The sequence below is a fragment of the Nicotiana tabacum genome, chromosome 23 (genome assembly GCF_000715075.1).
Source record: "Nicotiana tabacum cultivar K326 chromosome 23, ASM71507v2, whole genome shotgun sequence".
In the NCBI taxonomy this organism is placed as follows: domain Eukaryota; kingdom Viridiplantae; phylum Streptophyta; class Magnoliopsida; order Solanales; family Solanaceae; genus Nicotiana; species Nicotiana tabacum.
The window spans coordinates 111771554-111798448 of record NC_134102.1 but is presented as its reverse complement, the minus strand read 5'-3'; the positions used below and the strand labels follow the sequence as shown (position 1 = coordinate 111798448).

Sequence of the window (26895 nt, the reverse complement as noted above, 5' to 3'; positions counted from 1 at the left end):
ATAATATTCATATTAGTCGAATAAGATTTTCACTGTCACTTGAAAAGTTGAAGGTTTCCTGATCATTACTTTAAAGAAGGCCGATGGGAATGCTGAAAAAGTGAATATTTACTGCTCAATGTCGTAAATTAAGCTCCACGTGCACTTACATTACAAGAGCAACAAGACAAAAACCGCTGCTGCTTCGTTATAAAACATCGGAATTCTGAAAAGAGATAACGTTGATAACCATTGTTGACATAGCTACTAACTTAATACATAAATAAGGATGAATGAATTAAGATACAAGAAATAAATGGTGTAAGCCATCCATATACACCATTTATTTAAGGGAGATTTTATTCACTAATAATAATAAATGCACATACCATTTTTCGTAAATTTTTTTAAAAAAATTAACTAACGCCATCAACAGGACATCTCATTTTTGTGCCTTTTTTACAAATTATATAAAAAATTTCATATAAAATTTTTCCCATATCTGTCCAATATGTGCACTCGTCGACTAGAAAAGTGATCTCTGAGTGATGATATCTTGTATCGAACTGCATAAACAGTTCATTTGTAGGCATCCACGCTAAACTCCAAGTAGAGAATCATATTGTCAGCAACTTCTGACCCATTTTGACTTGCCATCTATCTTGGAAGCTTGTCTTGTAATATCGTAACTTTTGCAGCAAGTATATCATGTATTTAGTGAACTCCAACTCATTCTACATCAGTCTGTACACTAGATGAGATGCTCCTCTTTGGTAACCGCATCTGCATGATAAATGCATTTAATCAATATATTAGGTTAACAATGTCAAAAACTATATCCAAATATATGTCCTTGCCTTGGATTTTGTAGTTCTCCATCCTCCGAGGTTCTGCTGCTGAGTAAATGAGAAACTCTCAATGGAATTAATACCTCCTCTATCAGAGCTTGAATTGGTGGACGGAGATAATTCCTAAAATTGAGAGTGGAAAAGAAGGTACAAATTTAACAGGATAAAAAAAAATCTAGTGGGGCACTGAAACTTTTGGCGTTGGTTCATTTATCAGAAAGCACCAAATAGTAACACGTCACCACATTAAAATTTTGGGATATGGATCATTTATCATAAAGCAACATGTTGGCAGTGGAATCATCCCCTAGAAACTCTCTGAAGATCTTACATATGTTTCATTAATTCCAGAGTAACTAGTTAGATTAGTATCTCTAGGGCTTGGGTTTAAGTTTTTTGCTTGGTTGCTTACACGGCAAATAGTCAAAGCATTCTTCTATCTAGAGCTTATATCCAGCCTAGAGAAGTCATCAAATAACAATAGATTTCAGCTACAGAATTAAGTGCCATGCACATGCAGAAACATGATGATTACACAAGACTCTGGATCAAATAAATATGCTACATACAAGATCTTTAGGGACATCCCAATAGTAGTGCCGTAACAGAACTGAGATAATGGAAACTTGGATGGTCAATTTACAGATATTCTATTGGTCGTTGAACCAATCACTTTCAACAAACAACAACATACCCAGTCTTATCTCACACCGTGGGGTCCGGGAAGGATAGTGTGTACACAGACCTTACCCCTAACTTGTGAGGATAGAGAGGTTGTTTCCAATAGACCCTCGGCTCAGGAAAACATAAGCACCACATTAATGAAAATATAGACAAGGGACAGTACCAAAAAGCCATATAAAAGCAGAATAAAAACAAGATATTAAGGTAATCAACAATGAAAGAAAGCTACGGTTAGTCATAAAAACCTACTGCCCACAGAAAGCGAGACTGCGTGCCAATACTACTGTTATGAACACTCTAGACTACCTACTCTACTATCCTAATCCTCGACCTCCATACCTTCCTGTCATGTCCTCGGTCATGCTGAAACTGCGCCATATCTTGCCTAACCACCTCTCCCCACCTCTTCTTTGGCCTACCTCTACCTCTCCGTAGGCCCTCCAGTGTCAAACCTCTCACACCTCCAATCACTTTCAAATAGAGGACATATTAGAGGTTAATGATTCAGATTATGTTAGCTCACAGGCATATCATGGATTAGCCATTGATCTGCATGACCACTATTGTCTGAGTCATGATGCATTTGACCTATCAACCAAGAGATTGCATGATACTTGACTCTGCTTAAGGTATTTCACATGTGCCTGTGCTACTACAATTTTACACATTCTAGGTCACTTGTCCCCAAGGAATGAGCAAAGGACTGACTGACCTTTCTTGACGCTTCAGGCTCTTTTATCACCAAGCAATCACAATAAAGCAGCACCTACACAGAAAACAAATGGTGCAAATCGGAAATATCTTAATAAGAAGCCATGACCTGTACTGTAGTGGCTGAAAGATTAATACCTTATTTAGTAACTGGACATTAGCTGCATCAGAAGCCATGACCTGTACACCAAGACAATGTCTGGAATTTACACAAAAGGGGCAGAAAATAGTTTTGAAAACACAACCATCTTCTTTGCACCAAATCCCCTGTACAGATAAACTGTCACTGGTTCTTTCATAGATGCGTTGATCAACAGACGAAAAGTTAGCTACAAGAATAGGTATACTATGTCTGCTCGGATCAGGGGTTTCTAATTGGCCCTTCCAAAGAGATTTCAAGTGAGTTTTTGTTGACGAAGTTCGTGAGCACATAACAAATAAATTATTCTCAGGAAGCCCCAGTGGATTTTCACAAAGTGAGCAAAATATCTGTAGTCTTTCCAGCATAGCAAGTTTAGACTGCACAACTGATGTATCACAGTTATTCAGGACTGGAGACCTCGGAAATTTGGACTTCTCCGGTTCCTTGTCTAACGGACTAATTCTGGAACCAGAATCAATTCGCTGGTATGCATCTTTAATCTTCCTTGATCTACATGTAAAACTATCATGCATCGGAGTGTTGGTCATCTGAATATCAAATTCTTCTGCACGGAGATGAACAATGGATGACAAATCCAAACGTTTTATCCTTTTACCCACATGAGAATTGACGCTTGAGTTAATTGATGATTCAACATCACACGACATCCTGTTTGCTTTGGTACAAACATCTTTTTCAGGAGTAAGCATCAAACAGGAAGATTTACAACCCAACGCAGTATTTTGTTGAGTTACAGGATGATTTGCCAAGTGGTCTGAGAGCTCACCAGATGCTTGAATAATGGTTGAGCTAGAATATTCATCCTTGGAGAAGGATTGAGGACTAGAAACGTGAATAATGTCATCAGGACAAGGAGTTTCTTTTACAATGGTTAAGTCGAGGTCAGTGGGGATCAATGGATCTCCAGAAAACCTGCAAAATTGGAAATTCAGTGTCACAAAATAACGCAGAGGTAAAATGTCCAGTGGAGAGCTCAATATACAGACATTTTTCAACTGAATGAAAGGAATAAAATTCAGACACAACACACTAAGGATTCATGTTTCACCTAGGTGATTTTTCTGAATCACATTCCAAATCAATGTAACCTCTGCGACCATCCTCGTCATCACTTAACATCAAATGCGGAGCATGAACTTTCATTTTTGTGGAGGATGTATTATACGTTTTATTAATAGGTGAATATTGACATAGGAGAGCAGCTTTTTGACTAATCAATGCACCATTTTGTTCTTCCTTAAGCCCTTTCACATTATAAGTGCTCAACTTATGATTTTTCTGCCTGGTTCTTACGCTCTTAGTTAGAGAAGCATTTTCTTCAACATCAATAACAGAATTCTGTACGGAAATGACTGCCTTGCCAGCACGCTCCTGTTTAAAGTAAAAGAAAAGGTTTAAATTAATAACTTTATAGAATAAAAAGGAGAACAATATTGGGAAAACTTCAACAGAGACAATGGACTGATGCAGAGAACAAGAGCTGCCATGATAATAATTAAAGTTTGTCAATGAGTACTTCGACATCTCTGAAAAAGGATTTCAGTTCTTCTATTGACTCGTCAAAGCTGCCGAAGTGTCTTATTGAACTCCGCAACCACTTTGAAATATAAGCTCTATTCCTTGCCTCACAGAAACGCTCATCTACATGCAAGAAGATGAAAATGATATTGTATAGAGAAAATGTAATCTGATACAAGAAAGGATAGAGAAAATCATCAAATTATTCAAAACAATATAAAGGCAATGAGGCATTCTTTCTTGAAATAATGTACCAAGCTGTAATTAATTAGAAGTACTCAAAAAAGGGGAAAAGGAGAGGTGGAGAGAGAGAGAGAATTCTATTTAGAGATTGCTGACAACAAGATACCTTTATATTTAAATAATAGATATGACTGATATTACGGGCTAGTTAACTCTGGGGATGTACCATGATACAATTGTTTATATTAGGGATCAAATTTACTTAACATCTATAATGAATAACATAACACTGTTTCATTAGCAATATGTCTTTTGATGAATGATTGAAATACTCGCAGTCTGAAGAAACAACAAAGCCCTAAAATAGTCTATCTTAAAATGATGTAACATCACCAGTTTCCTATATTGCATGACATAAAGTTTTTGTTGACTCATCAAGATCTACTAATGACCCTCGATAGGGAGGTGTGGAGGTCGAGGATTAGAGTTGTGGGTTGACAGGTAGTCGAGAATCTCTTCTAGTCGTATTAGTAGTATTAGTACTAATCTTGTATTCTCCTATTCCAAGTTCCTTGCTAATTAGACGATGTGGCATTATTGCCGGTAGTTTTTGCACTTCTCTTATAGCTTCGTATTCCTAGTTTCTATGCTATTACATGATGTGCTATTTGTTTCTTTTATCTTATTTCTTTGTCATTGTTAATGTTTGTTTATTGTGTCTTTTTCATTGTTCTTGAGCCGAGGGTCTATCGGAAACAGACTCTCTTCCTTCATAAGGTAAGGATAAGGTCTGCGTACACATTACCCTCCCCAGACCCCACGTGTGGGATTGCTCTGGGTTTGTTGTTGTTGTTGTTCATCGAGATCTACTAAAGATCAACACCTCTACATGGTAAAATCAATTTCCACTTGTTTACAAACAACATACTAAATACTTCTTCTAAAAATATTAAATTTGTCAAAAATATATATTTAGATAATAATGAGGCAAAATATACAGATTACCCATCAACCTTGCAGTGTAATCTCTTGTACACACCTCTCATTCACGGAAAATCTTTTACACACTCAACCTTTCAGAAGTGTGTCTACGACACACCACTTTTGTGCTTGACCAATTTTTCAAATAACGTGAAAGTCACGCCCTAATAGGGTCGTGACACGTGTCATTGACCTTAAAAAGGAAAAAATATTAGAAATTACAATTAAAACCCATCTTCATCTTCCCATTTTCTATCTTAAGCATCATTGTTACTGCCACCATAGTTGTTTGTGAGAAAGTTTCCAACAACACCAAAATTAAACCACACTATCTAAACCTAAGTTGCTCGGACTCGGGTGCGGGTGTCCGATACGGGTGCGGATCTAGAGGTCAGATCCTTCATGATCTAAATTTAAAGATTCGGGGGTACGGATCCAGGTATGGATACGGGTGCGGGGATTCAACTAAAAATAATTCAATTATTTAAAAATAGAGTTATAAAGTTATGTCTAAATTATGAGACACTATGTGGAGAACTTACAAGGTATTCCGTGAAGGAGAAAATATTGAACAAGAGTAGAATTTTAGAAGGAGATAAAAGGAAAAGGACTGACATAGAAATTTATATATACAAGGTATTCCATTTTCTTCCATATCACCCTAACTTTTGATTTGTTTTCAAAAATCATTGTATCTGTCCCAAATTTCTCCGTTGATTTTGGTCAAAGTATCCAAAATCGGTTGACCAGATCCGACACGGATCCTACACCCACGTCGTGTCGACACGGGTGCGGCACTGAAAGTGAAGAGTCCGAGCAATTTAGATCTAAACAACTAGCCGAAAATAATCGAGCAACAAATTGAGTTCAACAACCCAATAATCAACAAGACCCAATTGAATTTACAAGCTTATTTCGATACCCCAACAATGGTGGATTCTAGATTTTTTTACCAAACTTTCAATACTACTGTTAAAGCTTTTAAATCTATCAAAAATAAATGATTTTCACAATATTTAGACAATAAACCAACAAAAATCACTCAATTTTAGATCTAAAATTTTATGTTCTTTCAAAAATTCTATTTGGGGAAGAAGATGGGGGGGGAGGGGGGTGAGGAAGAAGACCAGAGGGAGGAGGAAGGGTTCCTGTGGGGAAGGGAGAAAAAAAATGGGTGTTTTACGGGCATCAGACGCTTTTTTGTGTGTAAACACGCAAGTGCTATCTGGTCAAAAGTAGTGTGTCTTAGACACAGTTTTAAAAGGTTGAGTGTGTAAAAGGTTTCCCGTGAAGGAGAGGTGTGTAACAGGGATTTCACTACAAGGTTGATGGGTAAACTATATATTTTGCCTAATAATGAAGAAGAAAAGTGTCGTACCCAGACATTAAGAAATTCAACAAAAAGGAAGGAGCTCTTCTCCTAGAAACTCCGAGAACTATAACAAGGACATGTTGTTGGATTTTGCATTTGTTACTGCTGATATTTGATTTACCAGAACAATAAGTAGTTTAGTCGAAAGAGGAGTTTTTGTTTAAATTTAAATTTAATAGGATAAGTTAGTTGAGATAGTTTAAGTTTTTGAATTTGAATTTATTCTCCAAATTTTCTGCAGATTCTGTTTTTAAATTAGCTATTTAAAGCCCTCTTGGTTTATAAAACTTAAAAGAGACTTTTTCAATCAATACTTTTAATCCTTTTGTTGCCCCATCTTTTAAAATAACCAACAATGGTATCAAGAGCTTCATTGGTCTTACGGGATCTGTGAATTCTTCCAAAGAACCATTTTCAAATCATTTTTTACCAATATCAATTTTTAAACACATTTTCAAACATGGCAAGCAGCAGTCTCTCATTGAATGCCCCACAAACTTTCACTGACGAAAATTATCAGATTTGGTCAGTGAAAATAAAATCGTATCTTGAAACCTATGATTTATGGAATGTTGTAATAGAAGAAAGATCTTTACAACCACTCCCTGCAAATCTTATCATTACCCAAATTAAAACTCCTTCAGAAGAACCTTCAAACAAGACAAAGTTGTTGAGATTGTTTTCTATGCACACAACCAAAAAGAAGAAAAAAAAAGAAAGAACAAGTCATTGCATATGGGATGCAAGTTCAAAAACACTTGAAAGAATGCACAAGCACAAATTGCCAAAGCAGAAATTGAGGAGGATCAGCCTATTGCAGCAACAAAAGCAAGGAGGAGTGTTGGATTTTGCATTTGTTACTGTTGGTATTTGATTTACCAGAATAATTAGTTTGGTCGAAGGAGGAGTCTTTGATTAAATTTAAATTTAATAGGATAAGTTAGTTGAGATAGTTTAAGTTTTTGAATTTGAATATTTATTCTCCAGATTTTCTGCAGATTCTGTTTTTAAATTGTCTATTTAAAGCCCTCTTGGTTTATAAAATTTATGAGAGACTTTTTCAATCAATCCTTTTGTTGCCCCATCTTTTAAAAAAACCAACACATGTTGATTCTGCTAGCAATGTGAACCTATAGTCAGCAATGGTCAAGAAAGTCCATAGTGTTAGAATATGTGTTGGTGCAGTTTATGAAATATTCAAATGATTGTACAATAAATAGAAACCCAAACTGAGAAACCTTTCTTTATTTTACGTAGCCAACATCCCTGTATAATGAATTCTCTTGTACATGTACTTCACCAGTTAAATAAGATATTTCTCTCTTATTCTCCTTTTTTACAGAAATACAGAGTACCAAAGCGAATGAAGCTCTGAATAGTTAGATCCTTATCCCACCCAAAATGTTTGGTCCAAGTGTTCCAACAAGATAGAGCAAATAGAGTCATTGTTGCTTATGTGAATTGGGGTCTTGTATGTTGACTTGGTCGGCTTCTTTATAGTCTAAGGTAGTCTCCATGAGTTTGCACATGGAGATGTCTCAGTTTAGCTCAGATAGCTCTCATCAAGCAAGTATGCCCTTATAATCTTGGATAAGATCAAGATGGTTGGCTTCTAACAGTTCACAAACAAAACCCCAACCTAGTGTCAAGTTTCCAAAACAGGGGTTGCCTTTAATAAGTTAAGAGCTGCTACAACAATAAGTTGTTTATGAAGTCCTTAGTTGTTAGCATGACCAGCCAGTTCTTGTTGGATTCTTGTGATGGTCATTGGGATGCAATCATCCACATGCTGTGGTACCAAGCTGGTGTTCTAGGCCAAGCAATCCAATACAAGGATCGAGGAGATATTTGTGATGTTTTTTTTTGATAATGAAAGGAGATATTTGTGATGTTTTGGTTATCCTACTGCAAATTGGGCCAAGTTAGCATCAAAGAGTGATCCATGTTTGATCTCTTAAACATGTAAAAAACTAAGATCATTTTCTAGGTGGAGCATAGAGGCCTAGTTTGCTATATAGGCAACATATGAGCTTATGCAGTTGAAGTAGTAAGTGAAGAGCTGAAGTTCAGAAAGGTCAGACAAACAAAGTTGATTTGCAATAGTCAAAGTTGTGATTCATGGCACTTCTAAGTTCTAACTCAGTGTTCTATGAGAGGATCAAGAACATCCAAATTATTGTCACTTGGTTAGAAAGCACACTTCTAATCTATCTCCACTAAATTTTGTTAGTTCAAATGATTAGTTGGTGAATGTGTGCACTAAAGCACTCAAGGACCAAAATCAATTAAACTTTTGTCAAATTTGGGGCGCATGATCTATATGCTCCAACTTGAAGATGAGTGTTAGAATATTGCCCAGATACATTATACATATCTAAGAACAAAGTATGAGTAGAATTTTGTATATGGCAATTAGGGATCCTCCTCCATTTTTCTTCTTTTCCAGTAACCAAATCACCATTATAAGGAGGTCCCTTTTATGTGCGTACTCTCTAAGTTAGCAAAGAAAAATTCTCTCGTCTTTTTCTCTTTACGCAACCAAATAAGGGGTAATATAATTACCTAAAAAGATCACAGCTCCATAGTCAAATCTATGGCGTATGCAACGACCTACAAAACAAAAAACCAATTATATCAGAACCCAATGAATTTGGTGGATTACAAAGTAATCACACAACATAGATAAACTTTTTCGGGAAATCTTTAATAACTAAGACATCCCTATACGAAGCAATTAATTGCAAAATAGTTTACTCATAGAGATGGCATTTTTGTATAACATTAAATGGAAAATATCATTTTGGTAAAAATGTGTTGATAAACACTTTTTTTGTAAAAATAACTTAAATACCTTAAAGCTGTTAAACCAGAAAAAATGAGCTTATTATTTCAATACTTTTAGTTATGAATTAATCCAGATACAAATTGTGTTTCTTAATTCACCTTAAGCTATAAATTGACTGGATAAGATCATTTTTAATTAATATGAATTATTTCTTAAGGTACATATAATAATAAATAATTTGACCAAAGTTTGTAAGTGGAAAAAATACTTAAACAGTGCAAAATAATTCATAAAATAGAAATTACAAGTATTTGATATTATATGATGGTCCACAACTGCAACAACTATGGATGATCATACAGATTAAGCTGACAAACACCAAGTTGATGAATCTGTGACGTATACTCTTGCTAACGATTTAGTTTGAGTTATGGATTATACTCTTAATCACATCATATATGTGATAACAAAAGAACTCTCAACATGGAGATGTTTAGAAAGATACCAGAGACATGGCCTACCTGTAGCCTGGTTGAGAGCTCTGAAGGCTTGATGACAATACCACTCACTCCCACTCAGAAGATTTTTGGATGACTTATAAATATCATTGAACTTCTTCTTAAGAGAGACTTGAATATCATTTCTGATGGAAAATGAGCCCCATATTAGTCACTGAAACATATATGAATCAGTAGAAATTCATATAAAGAGAGATTTCTTACATGTTTGGAAAGGGAATGCCTACAACTATCTAATTTAGTTAAGAAAATAACCACAACAACCGAAAACTCTGGAACAAAAAGCCCATGCAATCTCAAATATACTTGCAAATTGCAATATAAAAATGAATTGCCACTATAAGAATCCACATAAGAACATCAGGATTTATGTCCGCATTTATGCCGTCCTTATCAGATTCCAGGAAGACAAATAGTAGTAACATAATTCAAAGAGAGGAAAAAGGATACGACTACACGAGCCTTCTCGTCGGAAAAGTCTATGCCTTCAGAAACCTGCAGAAACCACTTGCATATTCAGATATCGAATCTTTTCAAGCTTGAATAATCTTACAGACAAAAATGAAAGGCCAAAGTTTCATTTTCTTTGCCTCCGATGTGGAGAAAGAAATATAATGAAGATGGACTTTGAAGCTAATAAACTATGCACAACACAATGTGCTCCTAAGAGCTTATTCATAAATAAAGATAAAGCAACTCTAAACAACATCTTAACTGATTCTGCTGCAAAAGTACCATATTATCACAGAGGAAGGACTCTTCAGTGAAGTATCTTGGCAAGTCATTGTTGACATGAATGTTAAAATCTTTTTCAATGCACTTTCTACAAAGGATTCATTCCAGAACTGTAAGGATGAAAGTCTGTTTGCTTGTCTGGCCATAGAAAGTATTTTCCTGGAAAATTCAGTTTTCGATAGCTTTACGTTGTTCACTGTCTACCATGTAATGGCTTCTAAGCAAGGAGATTAAGGTTGCAAAGCTACATGTTTATACTACCAAATTATTTTACAAAAGACATATCTAAAACATAAAATAATAGGAACATTGCAAAACATATTGCTTAATGCTGGGAAGGGTGGCCAAGCTCCAAGATGGAACCATTTTATGTTGCATCAGAAAGGTTATAACCCCTAAGAAACTCCAAATCAATGTTAATGGGCCATAAAAGTGCTGCTACTCCTCCATTATACAAATTAATAAACCTGAACTGAGTTAATATGAATCAAAAAAATCTTATTAAAGCCTTTCTCAACATTCCAAATAATTTAAGAGTTGAGAAAGACCGGAAGCATTCATGTCTCTAATACGTCCTCTCACGTGCGGGCTTGATTCTTTTTTACGAGCCAAGTACGTGGAAATTCTTTCTGATAATGGGTGTCGATTCAAACCCAACACCTAAGTGTGCTTTGCCACCGTATTAAAATATATGACCATCTCATCTGAAAGCTTAAAGTTTACTCTTTTATTTACTTAATTATATCTCTAACAAAACATATAGGAATCTAGGCTATTGTCGGGGGTTCCAATTGCACTGTGTTGATTAACTTTTTAAGAACAGTTGTATTCAAGTCATACCGGAATTTTGTAAGTTATGTCAAATGCAAAAGACGAATTCCCTTAGTAAGATTGTAAGTTGAACATTAAATTAGGTAATTACAGATTGCACCTCAGTGTTGCCAATTGGCCATGTGGGCAGTTGGACCCGACAGAGTAGTGAGACTGAACTTCCGCAAGACAGCCATTTGTGATAGTTCAAATACTAGAAAATTAGTACAACTTGACAGGAGGAATTAACCCTGATGTACCTTTCCTCGACAAACAGCAAGAAAAGCAGCTCCCTCTTTCTTGTTTTCATCTGAAACTTCATGTGGATTACTGTCGCTAAGAGCTGACTTTTTTGCCTTTTTCTTTCTTCCCATCATCAGCTTCCCCTTTTGGTTAATAGAGCTGTAGTAACCCTTCAAAACTGATTCAAATTCTTCTGGATTCCCTCTTGGCTCTAAACGCAAACATCAAAGAAAGAATTAATAGCACCAGTAAAGATCAACAATTGGCAAGCATGATGAATTTCCAATGCATCAATGGAAAAGCATGCAATGAATAGTTCGGATAATCTTACTGCCTGTTTTGCTAATATCTTACTGATGTCCAAAGGATGGACTTAATGTTTCTTACCAACGAAAAGGGGCTTTCGAGCATTAAGTCGGGCCCATTGACCTGTTTCTTTCCAGCGAGTGCTTAATTTCTCCATCAGCTTATAGCTAGGAAAGAATACAAGACAACCACCTGGAACAATCTTGCATATTTCCTCTAAAGATATGCCAAGGGCATCCTTCACGAAGAATACTACAACATCAGACAGAGGGAAATACAAATTGACAAATGAAAATTTAGCATAAATATCACATAATACCTGAAAAGCATATGAATCTGTATTTTTGAAACTTGCATTCAGCGGATAATTTCTTGGTCCTCTCGAGATTACAGCAGCCCAAAACTGCAATTCATGGGCTGGCATTGAGTTCATCTATAAATAAAGTCCGAACTCCAGCAGATCCCAAAACAATGACAAATGTTAAAGTACCTGTGATTCAACATCTATAACATGTGGAGCTTCCAGAGAAGTACCGAAAGTAACACCAAGTTCAGAGGAAAATGAATTCATTGGTGATAGAGTCCTGTAATAAAAATAACGATGCAGCACATCAAATAAGGAACTGGAACTTCAAGCAGCAGCTTTTCATAATTGTCTTTCTGAGGTATCACAAGTGAAGGGCAGGAGAAGGCACAAATAAGAATGTGCAAGGATAGATCATGAACAAACAAAGTAAACAAAGACAATCATTCGACTTTGAAGGACAAGACTTATTCGACTTTGAAGTAAAACATAAAGTGGTAGTAAGAATTTTGTTAAAATAATATGCTCAAACAAGACAAATTACAACGTGATATTTTTAGTACTCTTTAATATCGACCACGGAATAAATGCAAGTGCTAAGATCAAGGATGTTACAAATATAAAAAAGAAATATGTTATCCAATACAAGATATGAGAAACAGTTTCATGTCATGCTTCTTAATTGATATCTAATGATATATGTAATTTTTATCCGGAGAGTTTAAATTTTAAGGTAAATTGCATATAATCCAAATAACCCAAATCATAATTTGATATTTGTGTTCGCGCATCACGCGGGTACTAATACTAGTAAAAATAAAGATGCAGCACATCAAATAAGGAACTGGAACTTCAAGCAGCAGATTTTCATAACTGTCTTTCTGAGGCATCACAAGTGAAGGGCAGGAGAAGGCACAAATAAGAATGTGCAAGGATAGATCATGAACAAACAAAGTAAACAGAGACAAGAAACATTTGACGTATGTACATATTCATGAAACTGAACCATACACCATTGACCTGAAAGTTTTGCTAGATAAGTCATTAAGTTTGCTTCTAATTGGACCCAAGCAAAAAGGAATTGTCTAAATTTTCCAAACACCAACAAGGATTAATGCTTGAATGAAGTTGCCATGTGATGTGTGATATTGCACATACCCTGATGTTAGAATCACTGACAGACAAGAATCAGCAATTTCTCTGAACACAACCGCTGGATTTAAGCACCACAAACTAAAAGAATGCGTCCAGCTACCAACAGCAGTTCCTGCACATTCATAGAGGGATAGCAGCATAAAATTAACTATCAAGAAATGAATTAGATCTCTAACTCAGGATTAGAGCATTATGACTATATCTTCTAGAAGTTCATCAGTGTCAGTATTCATGTCACCAGTAAATAAATCATCCTTTCCTCTTTGTTTCTTTTCTATTTTTTATTCTTTTGTGTGGTGGTTGAGGCTTGAGGTGCTTCAAAGTAGTCAGGGATGTCTGAAGCATAAACATGTTTATCTCATTTCCTTCTCGTGTGTTCCAAGGATGGAGTTAAAGGGCTTTCACCTCTTTTAACTGATACAGAACCAGATCGAAACAGAACAGAATCACCAAGTATCTCTACTAGTTTTAGTAATCAGGAAAGTTTTAAATAAACCCTCAGATCCTTTTATGCCCTGCAAAAGCATTCAGAAGATCAAGTTCCTTTGAAGAAAGAACACTTAAACGTCCTTCTTACAAAAGCCCATCATTACATGCAAAGCATTTCTTGTTACAATTCATAACAAATATCTGTAAATATTTTAGAATATTTTTGTCAGCAAAATATGTTAAATGATCTGTGCAATTTAGTTTAATAAGATCAAATGGGAGACCTAGTGCGCCTGAAGACAGGAACAATAAGCAGCATCTTTCTCACATATATCAGTACTTACCAGGACTTTTCTTGACATGTCGTTGTAAAGCTAGCTGATAATCACACACATGAAGCCCGTTTCCCGAGAAGAAGTAACGAAGTGAGGTGAATAGTCCTGAATGATACTCATAATTGTCAATGTACATAAAGTTCCTTTAAAAGATAAGTTTAGCATTTAGAATTAGATATAAGATGCAGTACCCTCTAATACAGCTGCTGCCATGCCACTCAAATGAGCTGTCTCTGGCTCAGCTTCAGAAGCAGCTTTGATGGCCTTCAGGGGGAAAATGATAAGAGATTAGGGTGAGAGCAAGTGCAATTATATAAATACTTACACTTGTCCTCATATCTCCACTGTGAAGAAATGGACCTTGGCCCTAACTCAACCCTAAAAGCTAGATCATGGGTGGAGGATTGTGCAAAATCATATAAGGATGCCACAACCCATTTCCTCAACAAATGTGGGAATTAGTACCCCAGAACGCTCAGGACAGAACAATTGGAGTGTGGATAACATGACATGTGGACCCGACATTGAGAATCACAACAACAGGGATCGATGTGCCTTAGATCTGAACCATGTGAAAATTTGATCTTGGGCCTAACTCAACTTCAAAAGCTAGCTCACAAGGGAGGATTGTCCAACACCAAAAAAGGGGGTCACAACCCATTCCCTCAACCAATGTGGGACTTAACAACCATTATCATTATTTTAAGACTAAACAGACCAGCATCAACAAGAATTTACCTTCGAGGCACATTCTTGTAAAATGGGAAAGCACTGCTTCGTCACATTGGCTTCTTGTAGCTCTTTCAAGGCCTTGTCACCCGTCCAACTACAAATTAAGTTGGAGCAGATGAGATAAATAGGTATGTATGTATGTATATATATATATATATATATACACACACACACAAGCGCACAACATGCACAGGTAGAATGTGAAAACTAGTTAACAGCAGAAACAATGTTACCTGCAGTAATGTTTGAGCATGAATCACCTTGAGTCAGAGTCTCAAATAAGTATATGAAATAGCTTTCACCTTGTGTGAGAATATGGTTAGATCTAATTTGTACTCAAATTGTAGAATTTTAGTACTTTTCTTTTGCATATACAAATATTTTTATTGGGTTGAAGATCAACTTTGAAGGCTTTACACCATATACAATTATGATTTCCTGATTCAGCTTCAGCAGTAATAAATGTTTAAGTGCGCCAAAACTTAAGAGCTTTCTTAGACTCTGAACAATTAGAATATGTGGGGTACCCATGCCAAACATTTAAAACAATGTCCTGTAACATGACATAACCAAAGTTTGGTCGGAAATGGAAACCTAAACACTGACAGAGTCTTGCTTTTCAAAAGTAAAGTAATTGATTCCATGTCCCTTTCAGTTTCCTAAGACTCCATACTAAATAAAGAAAGTCATGAAAAAATTATAGCTTCTATGAAGCAATGTAAAGTATAATTTAAAATAGAAAAATTATACTTCCCTATCAAAAATGATAAATGGAGTTATCCTCAGCAGTATGGAAAGTGATAAAGTCCCTCAGCATCTTAAAGCATTTCCATACGACTGTATGCATCAAGTTTAAAGAATGAAGATACTGGCCAAATACATGGGAAATGCAAGAAAACAGTCCCTGTCTATCACTTTACCTTTTGCAATTATCAAGAACAGTCTAATTATGAGAAGTAATGGATACTCCTTTTGTTATATAATGTTCCAACATTTGATAATGATGAATACAAACTTGATCTGTTCACATTACATATATGTTTTTCTCTGTTACTTCACATCTGAAGCAGGAACAATAACCGAACCATAACTCACCATGAGAAATAGTGTTGGAAGTCGTGCCTTTCTAAAGTATTTTTCTTCCTATCAATCCAATTCAGTATGTCCTGCAAAAACGATGAATACACGAATAGATGGAAAGCTCTATAAGCTGTCAACAGAACTTAAAATTTGCAGTAGTTACCTGTACCATTTCTACCAAAGGTTGGTAAGTCATAGTATCAGATAGTGTGAGTTGCTCCAGTTCCATCTGCAACTCTTCCAGAAAACAAGAACTGTGAGAGATGAACTAAAATAAAAATGTAAGAAAGTCTTCTTTCAATTTGGCCCCAAATAAAAAGATTAAGTAAGGGCATGGAGAAAAGCTAGTCCATGCTTACGAAGAAAAGTATCCTCCTCAATATCCACACTACCAGCATCACGAGAAATGTCCTCTATATTGCTGCAGACAGACACCAACCAAAACAAATATACGAAAAACTAGTCAAGACAATGATATGTATATACTTCATTTTGATTATGGAATACATACATTTTTCAATTCTTCTGATGAATCATTACTACTTTATCTGATATGCAATACGTGTTTAAGCATTCTGTCTCGAAATAATTCTCTTATTTTACTTCATGTTGAATAAAACAATCAGTTACTAGCAATTTTTAACAGTTGTTTTCATCATTTTGAATTGGAAAGAATTTTTGCTGAAGCACTTCTTCAAGAACTTCTCAATATCTGAACTTTATTTCAAAAGATGAAACGGTATAAGTACAATTTCAACTCGGAAAAATTGATCAAATTGAAAATAATTGATAAGCAAAATAGATCTATCGATTTGGATCAGACAGAGTATTAGTTGTTGTCTGATGTTCAAAACAACCATTTCCTAGACCTAAAGATGAATTAATATATTTCATAGCAGGCAAAACTCTGCATTTGTAGCTCAGCTATTATGTCAAAATCATCTGTTTTTACGAAACTCCTTGTGCATATTTTAATATGTATAATTAAATTTTCCATTATTTTCTACACAAACAAGTCACCAGGGAAAACAACAAATGTCACAAGTGGTTTATATCTATACATACTGGGCTTCATCGAGAATAATGATGGCCCCTGTTATATCTACTTCCATTGCTCTCCTAACAACTGGATCGATGATATAGCTGTATGGACAGAACACTAATTCCGCATCATCAGCCATGGAGCGCGCTGCAAAGTATGAGCAGCCTGAAAATTGTAGAATAGCTTGCTGATGAGTTCACTCCTTGCATAGAAAATAATGGGAAAACTTTACACACAGACTTTGTCACCTTTAACAATTTGTCCAACTTTAACAAGATCTTCAATATCATGAGCCTCGTGGCACCCTCCTTTCTGAAGGGATGGATGACCTTTGACTTTATGAGAATTTCTATTCAGAAATTAGATTAAAATCTCAATTTTTAATCAAGAGAAGAATAGACGATAGAAACATCTGAAAGTCAAACTAACTAACTTGAATTCTGAGCACCCAGCCTCTCGATCCTTCACTATTAACTTGCTGCAATTTCAGCCATAACATTATAACATTGGACAAAAGAGATAGGAAAGCAGATTTTATGAATATATGGAAAATCACCATTTCTCATCAATGTTGTCTTCACCTCGTACATTCATATTTGTACAGTAGTGTTTTCGTGAAGCCTGAAAGAAGATAAATAGTAAGCAAACAACAAGTACAATATCAAGCTGAAAGAAACATAGAAGCAAAACGATCCAAAATCCTTAATGAAGATGTTACATCCCACATTTTCACACGTTAAAGTGTGTCATGATTTAGTCGACATAAGCTCAGAGATCAAGACTATTCTCAAGTTCATGAGTGTATAAAACCATGCATCGCACATGTTGTAAGGTTTAGAAGTTAAATGATTTGAAGAAAATAAGTTTCGTCGGAAGTCGACAAGTTGGGGATGTTATAACCCATAATTTTAAGTGAGACTAGGGTGCTTAACATCATAAGAAGGTGATGTTACGAGGTATTTTAATCGTATGATAGTCGTGTGCTAAGTTTTGAAGTCAAGCACGTTATGAAACAAAAGTTGGCAAAAAGTTGTCGCAAGTTACGTTCATAATTTTACTGAAAATTTGGGTCTAATGTTACCGAGTTTTTCTCTTAATGTACTTGGATTTACGGGGTGATCCATGCACCAAATTGAAGATCTACGAGTCTAGTTTCCAACGCATTAAACCGTCCATCGATACGACATCGGAGTAGAGAGATATTCGCGCTTTCGCGAGACTGCGCAGGCAGCCCCTATGGGACCCACCTAGGCGGTGGAAACTTATCCTTTTGTTATAAAAACGGGGGAAGCCCTTATCTCTCATTTTTCGACCAGAGCACCCCACATATCTCTCTAAAGGCTCTCTAAGAGCTCTCAATGGTTTAAGGGTGATTTCTAAGGTAAACCACCTATATCTAACATCAAGAACCCCGTAAAGGTAGCGGAAAGCGCTTCTATGATGTTGTGATGACATTAAGGGTTGTTGTGAGCTAAGAGGAGCTTGGATTTCGAGTTGTAGTTTCTGTATAAGGTAAGTAATTATCTCCTTGCTTGTGCTTAAGCCTTTACAAGTGTTGGTGAGGCTGTTTAAAGCAAAATACTACAAGATAGCATTGAAATAGCCTAAGATATGGTTACTGTTTTGTTGGGCTGTTTTGAGGTGATAAATTTGATTTGTGATGGCTGGAAATTAGGAATATAATATGATTATGTTGTGGCTGATGTTGTTAAAATTATTCATTTATCAATTAAGTGAAATGAAGAAGAAAACATGTAAAAACTATGAATTGAAAGTGAAGGTGGAAGTATGTTTGAGTTGTTTGTGCGTGTGTACTGTTTTGGAAGGGTTTTGAGCTAGGTTTCGGCTGGTTCTTAATGTGGTAGCTTGGGTGTGTTATTGTTGATGTTGTTCTTATTGTTTTTATGCTGGTTTGGATGGAAGTGGAATTTTATAGGGGAAATTTTTTCCGATTTTCTATAAATGACCTACTAGCTTAGAAACATGTTTGTAAGTTCTTCTATGGCATTAACTACAAGTTTTATTGTCTTAATGTAGATTGAAGTCTTCGGGAAGATATACGTTGAGTCGTTAATTAACGACAAAGGTATGTTAAGGCTCACTCTTTCTTTCTTTTGGCATGATCTACAAAGAACGTAACCATAACGTCGTTACTTCAAAAAGAACTCTATTCTCAAGATTAAAGGTTGTGAACCTCATTGTTTCATATTGATATAGTTCATGACTCCTATTGTTCTTTGTCGGGATCACTTCACGCCTTGATAGCCTTTGAATTTGATGATCTTTGTTGACTCTCGGACAATTGATACAGACACAATTACATAAGGAGGATAACGACCTTGAGCCACTCCGATCAGATCCATAAGGCCCTTCAGAGTTATTGCTTGCATTACACTTATATATGTGTATCTATTTTCTTACCGAGCCGCGCTATAGTCGGTCGGGTACAGCACTTATAGTTATATGTGCACACCGTTACAGCTTATTTTGACATTATTGAGTCCTATTAAGGTCGGGTACGACCGAGTCCTCTTTAAGGCCGGGTACGTTATGATACGACATAAGACATTATCAAGTCCTATTAAGGCCGGGTACGACAGAGTCCTCTTCGAGGCCGGGTACGCTATGTTATGACATGATTTGCCTCGCAGAGTGGCTTGATACTATATTATATGACCCCGTTTAGTGGCTTGATTTCCACAGACATGCATATATATCCAGGATTGTGACAGTGTATGCCTTCAGAGGTTTTTTATGAGTTTCGGGTTGACTTCTGTACTCTTCCTTACATATTCAGTACATCTTTCGTACTGACGACCCCTTGCTGGGGCGTTCGTTTCATACCCGCAGGTACAGATAGAGATTCACACGATACCTTGCAATAGGTGACTTGACTCAGTTGAATGTTGCCACGCTCCCTTCTTCCAAAGTTGTTTAGTAAGCTGATAGGTATGGTGATTGTGTATATATACATAGTTGGGTATGTCGGGGTCCTATCCCAACCAGATGTTGTTGATGTACTCTCTAGAGGCTTGTAGACATAGTTGGATATGTCGGGGTCCTGTCCCGACCAGATATTGATGTACTCTCTAAAGGCTTGTAGACAGTCGTCTTATATATAGTAGTCTTGTGTGGCTTTGTCGGCCTTCTTAGTGGACCCGTTGTGTTTATATTGGCCTTGTCGGCCTTGTTGTATATATACGTATGTTGGACCTTTTCTGCGGGCAGGTGGTTATGTCTTTTGATCAGGTAATCACTCTTCAGAGGCCTCGTCATCCCACATATGGTTAAGTATATTACAGGTATTAGGATTGGTAAGCACGGGCCTTAGGCACCGAGTACCGGCCACACTCACAAAGTTGGGGTGTGACAGAAAAATTGGCTAGTTTTCTCTAACATGTATATTTCTCGGGATTCCCTCTCTTGTAGGATATTAAGGATTTAACAATTGGCAAGTAGAAAGACATTTTCAACGGAATAGGGAGGAGGTAGTTTTAAATTATTATATTCTGTAAGCTACAATTTTTTTGATAAGGTAATAAATTTTATTGAGAAATTTTGGGCATAAAACTAGTGTTATCAAAAGCGAAAAGCGCAAAAAAGCTCTAAGGTCTATTGGGGCTTTAAACGCAACGCGCAAATAAAGCGCGGGCTTTAATGAAGAAAGGCGCAAATGGAGAAAAAATGCATATATGTATATGTAGTCCAAGACTAATATCAATAAGCATGAATACTAAATATATGGATAAAGAAATTGAAGAAAATTTATTCTAAAATAAAATATCAATTGTTTAGTATCGCCTCTTCAGGATTATGCTCATTGGCAAGGAAAAGTATGTCTTAGAGCCTTGATGACAACACTGAAGAGCCCGTTAAGCAAGGCTAAGCGGTCAACATGATTTGAGCCTCACTTCAGGGCTAAAGCGCGTTTTAAGCGCGCCTTTGATAACACTACTAAAACCCGCATACAAGGGGTATACCAAAAGGTAAAGTCCTACATAAAAATATGATTCTCTACGAATAACAACTCAATCTTCTATACAAATAGGAACTTCATGGGTGCACCAAAAAGACATAAGGGATAAAAGACTACTTTTCAATTGTACAAAATCCATCTCTATCTCTTCAAAAGCTCTCCTATTTCTTTCTCTTCGAAGAACCCACATAAATGCCAAATGAGCCACATCCCAAGCCCTATGTCTCCTTCTCTTTCTACCACGAATCTAGCTGAATATGACATATTTCATGGTTTTTAGCATCACCCACGAGACACCAAACTAGCTCAATATTACCCATCATAACCTCGAGGCCACTTGGCCATGCAGAAGAAGATGATCGACGTACTCACGTGAACCCTTGCACATGAAGCACTAGCTGATGTACATCACCTTCCTCTTTCTCAACTTCCCAACAGTCAAGATAACCCCGAAACAGCTAACCAAGCAAAGAAGCATACTTTTCTCGGCACATTTGGACTCCAAATCAATCTATGTGGAAAAGGAACCTCCTCTCTGACTAGCAACTTTTCATAATAAGATTTGATAGAAAAAAGTAAAAACTATGTTGATTCCCTCCCCCCACCTCCAAGTATCCTGGATATCTTGCAATGTTGCTTAATCGTGAAGCAAGCCTACAAGGTTTTGGAATTCTGTCACTTCCCAATCTTGAAAGTTCCTCCTAAAGTTCAAATCCTAAAAAACCTCTTCATCTTGTATTCTTTGGACTTGTTGGAATGTCATCTTTATTTGACGTGAAATCCTATAAATGTTTGAAAATGTAATTCTAAAAGAATTGACCTCACACCACCTGTGCCCCCAAAAATTAACCCTCCTCCCATCCACTTACTCGAAAAGATACAAATTGGCTAAACTCTTTCTATCCCTTCATAATATTTCTCCACAAACCACAACCATAAGGCATAGTAACAATTTTTGTCCTCCAAGCCCCTTCCACTACCCCATACTTTGGTACTATCACCTCTCTCCAAATGGCATACTTTTATGATATCGCCTCTCTCCAAAGAGCATGCTCCTCAAACCCAAATTTCCGTAACTATTTTCCTAAGGCTTTATTGAAACCCTCAAATCTTTAACGCCAAACCTTCCCCAACATTTATGAGTCATCACTATCTCCGACCTTACCAAGTGAAATTTTTCTGCCCCGTCTGCTGAATCCTATAAAAGTTTCTTTGTAGTCTTTCCATCTTTTCTATGACACTAACAGGTGCCTGAAACAAAGACATAAGTAAGTGGGTATACCCCAAAAAATGCTCTTAATAAGCACTTCCTTTCCTCCTTTGGACAAAGATCTCTTTTGCTATCCTGCCAATCTCTTCTTAACTCTCAGTAGTACGAGATTCCAAGTTGCTTGATCCTTGTTTGAGGCACCAAACGATAATCTAAGGTAAGTAGTAGGAAGAACACCAACCTTACAATTCATGATTGATGCAAGATTCTCAATGTCCTCTACTTCTCCAACTGGAATGATCTCACACTTTCTAAGATTGATTTTGAGAACTAACATCACCTAAAACCAAACTAAAACATGTCGCAAGTGTTCCAACTGACACCTATCTGCATCACAAAAAATTAAAATGTCATTGTCAAACAAAAGATGTGAGACAACTTATTGACCCTTGTTCCCCAACTACTACATTGAAACCCTCAGATAGCCACTGAAAACAACTTTATCCATCATCCTGCTCAGAGCCTCCATAACTAAAATGAATCTATAAACTACATATATATGACATACCACATTGTTGATTATGAATTGAACACTCCTAGTAGCTATATAAGATATTAGGAAGGCACTAAACTTGTTTGGTTAATAAGTGATTCTTGGATGCAATCGCTTTGAAGTAATATGTTACAATTAAACTTCAAAGCATATTTTGTCAAATGGTAACAAATTCAGTAAGATCCAAAAGGAAATATTTGGAATATCAGTCTCATCGAGATCATCTATCTCATACAAATCCTAACCCAAACTCTAATTTGATCAAAATATTAATCGAACATTATGAAATAATCCAAATTATAATACGCAGTGGAGACCGACAAGAGCTTCCGGATCCTTCTTTACTTTGATTATCAAAGTGATTCAGTTTGGTTTGGTTCCATTTAAGTGCTTCTCTTTTTCTTGTGAAATACCTGGGATAACCTTCTTTCATTTCAAACTAGAATATATTAGCCATGCAAGTCAGCAAAAGCAAAGATAGTTCTATACTTTGACATATGAAAACCTATTGGTTTTAGTTAGTGATTCAAAATTTAATATGCCTATTGTTGAAAAGGCACAACATTTTCTAAAGATATGTATCTAATCTTTGCACAACACATTAGTTCATTAACTGAAGATCCAATCTTCGTAAGACACATCTATTCATGAAAAGGTGCATTGGTTATATTTCACTCTTTAAATACCTTAAGGCACCAGCCCAAGAAATTATCGATTGACTTCCGTACGATTTTGAGTTCCATGGATTCATCCTTTGACCTTTCATCATTTCAATCTCCTCTAAAGTCGCTTTCATATTCACGCTAATTTCCTACAAAAGCAGCTAAACAATTTGAGAGTTATCCAGTACTTTGATTTATTATACTTTAAAGATTCCTAAGTGGTTCTTTGTATCTTGAGAGTAGGACGTGACTTTGCTATTTGCACCTGGGTAGCAACTGAATCTACCTTTGAAGACAACTTCCATAGTGTGCCTTGAACCGAGTTTTCACATCCAAAACTCTATATTATAATTTATTGTTAATTGTTGAATCTTAGTCATTTAGTTGGAGTCCTTCTAATTAGTACTTCCATCTGCAATATTTGCCAACGAAGGCACAAGTACTTGACAATTCCCTCAAAATTGTCATTTTCAAATTTGTTAACTGTGATTGTAGCTTAATCGTCTCAATAAAATAGATCATGGTTTTGAGCTCTATTAGGGCATCCTTGCACCACACCTACATACTGTGGATTATCCTCGTCTTGTCATGTTGTTTGCCTAATAGTTTCACTTGAATTCTTTTCATATGTAGCCACTAATCATAATTCTTGGCAGCAAATCCTAATTTCCCAGCCAATTTATGGTTGTTAGCTTAAACCAGTTATTGCCCCCAAATACCTCTCATTAGTCTACCTCAAATATCTCCTTTTTCACAACAAAAATATGAACAAATAAGACTTTAAAGTTGTATCTGGAATCAATCATGACTGCTAAGAAAAATGAACCATGGGCTTGAGTCAATCACAAAAGCTAGCTCAAGTGGTGAAGATTACCAAAGATTATATAAAGAGACTACTACCAATTTCCTTAACCAATTTGGGACATTCTAACCCCCCCACCCCCAATGCATAGTAGGCCCAGTTCACGAGATTCTACCACAGTAGGGCCCAGTTGTCTCTCCATTACTCAAGTCATCCAAGGGAAAGGACCCATGCACCGCAAAAAAGTTTCCCTTTTCGTGTATTTCAACTGAGGATAACATAACTTGGGGACCCAACATTAGGAAAAAACAAGGATAGGTGTATATCTAATATCATGACAAGAAAAATGAACCTTGAACCTAGCTCAATCAAAAAAGCTAGCTTAAGTGTTAAGGGATTGAGCATTTCTTAGAACCATATAAAGAGACTACAACTCGTTCCTACAACCAATTTGGGACACTTTAACAATGTCAATCATGTCGTTGTTCAACATGTACAAATTGTCTCATTAAAATTGAGCATCTTATCTTCCATTTGGTATTTATTGTTTCATAAAACAAGAGTATGTATACTGTAAGAGCAGCTAAAACATGTTTATTACTGCCTTTAGCCATAAAGACCACCTCAAAACATAATGGAAAATGTAGACAAAACTCCTAAATGGGTTACTTTGTACACGTAGAGAAAAATTAGAGGAATAAAAGAAACAAAGGATAAAGGGACATTCTGAAACTTCTTAGCAACATATTTATCACCCAAAAGGAAATTGCAAGTGAAAGGAGCCTTAACAGTTGCAGTTTCAAGCCTCCTGCGTATGCAACTTTGTTCATTTTCTTTCTTTTTTTCAATTACCAATGAAGAATTTATTCTCACATGATATGACCGTATATATTAGCAATAGGTAGGAATATACAAGAAAATTTTAGCAAGTGTAATTCCTAAGGCACGTATGCATATACACGTGTGTATCTGTCTGCATCTATATACATGTAGGGAGTAATAACCTAATTCCATTAGATTCATTATACAATTTATGATAGCCGTGGGCATTTTTTCTTTATTACTGGCCGAGATATTCGTCTGCGGCCGACCCTTAGGATCAATGAGCCTTCATATCTACCCTTTTCCAATTATATACCAAGCTTAGTTCGCATGACGTAAGGCTCGAACCTGTGACCTGAATCACAAGTCCCTCAACCTTTGCCACTTGAACTAAGCACTAGGGACTAATGATAGCCATGGGAATTTAGGTATAACCATAAACATGATTACATGGTAACTAAGATTGGAAAAGAATATAATAGCTTACTAAAAGGAAAAAAGGAAACCCACCAGCACAGCCATTTGCACCCGATAACTTGTCTTTCTGTATTCCCGAATCACTTGAGCAATTTGTGCATGTGTCCTCCTAAGAATATTATCCAAGTGCAGAAAGAGTCACAATGGTCCAAGTATACTAAATTATGACAGGCCACAAAGTCAGGCATATGAAATTATAATGTGGGTAATGCCAAGGACATTAGAAGATATGCTAGCAACATGGAGAGGATGCAACGTGGATAGAGTGGAAATTTTTTTAGGAATGGCACCTATGTGCATGACGTGGCCGGTGAGAGTCAAAGATGCTTTACAGATAAACACATAGCAGTGCACAAATTGAAGACTGAGTATTTATACCTAGCACTTTTTGGTGCGAGCAAAACATAGTATATGGTTTGAAGGCTTTTATCCTCCTTGGAGACGCAATGGTCAGTGAAGCTTTTGAATCACCTACTTGATCCTAGTGTGCATGTGCGCGTGTGTGTGTGTGATGGAGAATCACATTTGAAAAGAAGAAGAAAAAGATGACCTGATTTTCAATACACAAATTCTGCCAATTACTTTGCCTAGAGTTTGCTGCTTCTAGAATGAGTTAACTTCACACGCTAAAGCCTTGGTTCATCGCTTATGGCCTGCTAAGCCTCTAAGGGTTCAATTTTACATAGGGTCCAGATATTGATCTAAAAAACTATGGAAAAAATATTAATCTTACGTGGCATAAAAGATTTTAGGCGCCACATTTTTCTTCTTGTTCTCCCCATTAGTTGCAGCCGATGATGTTGTATCCGGGTTCCCTGCAGAGGCAAAAAAAATTAAATGCGAAATCCGCCTCTGCCTTCAAGTCCTACACTTCAATTGTTGTTTATCTTACAAAGTAATAACGGAACGAAATGAAGTACCTGAGGGCTGCGTTTCAGGAATAAAACCGCCGCCATGACCAATAGGATCAGCAACGGCTTGAGGATCGGGTTTGGAGTGGGTGAGATGAGAATAAAGATTAAGATTCTTAGACTTGAATTTCTGTTGCCAAGCAAGAGCTGAGCAAAGCAAGGACAGCGACTTTCCAGTACCGGTGGGAGATTCTAGCAGCGCGTGAGAACGACCCTCCCTATGTGCTCGATCAAGTGTGGCAATGACTCGATTCATGAAAGCGAGCTGTGTACCGTAGGGTTGGTATGGGAACTCCACCGGAATGCCGCCAATATGCACCACATGTATTGAGGATTTAGGGTTTTGAGTCGCCGACGGCGGTGGTGCTGGCTTATAATTCTTCATTCCTGCAATGGAGACGGCTTCTGCGATGTCGAACTAATTGTGGATTCGTGTATTTTGTGAGTTTTTTTGCTTTGGCGGGAAAGAGGTTTTTTCATTTTCATTGTGGCGGGGGACTTCCCGAGTACTCTTTCTCTTCTTTCGCTTTGCAGTTTGCACGTAAATGACAATTACAAAATGAGCCCCA

General features: G+C 36.6%; 1 protein-coding gene across 1 annotated transcript; it reads right to left on the bottom strand.

Moving 5' to 3' along the window:
- Window positions 1-324: 324 nt before the first annotated feature.
- On the bottom strand, window positions 325-26895 carry LOC107767657 (uncharacterized). Its single transcript, XM_016586734.2, has 28 exons — window positions 26336-26895; window positions 26149-26230; window positions 25449-25524; window positions 17470-17534; window positions 17347-17391; window positions 17162-17262; window positions 16937-17078; window positions 16231-16292; window positions 16035-16108; window positions 15887-15957; window positions 14798-14885; window positions 14251-14323; window positions 14069-14164; window positions 13299-13407; window positions 12327-12420; window positions 12156-12239; window positions 11918-12074; window positions 11548-11741; window positions 10193-10237; window positions 9947-9975; window positions 9746-9867; window positions 9002-9049; window positions 3902-4026; window positions 3434-3756; window positions 2361-3297; window positions 2224-2277; window positions 837-950; window positions 325-762 (listed from the first exon to the last, which is right to left on the bottom strand). The coding sequence occupies exons 1-28, from the start codon at window positions 26709-26711 to the stop codon at window positions 709-711; spliced, it is 3840 nt and encodes a 1279-aa protein (XP_016442220.1). The 5' UTR covers window positions 26712-26895; the 3' UTR covers window positions 325-708.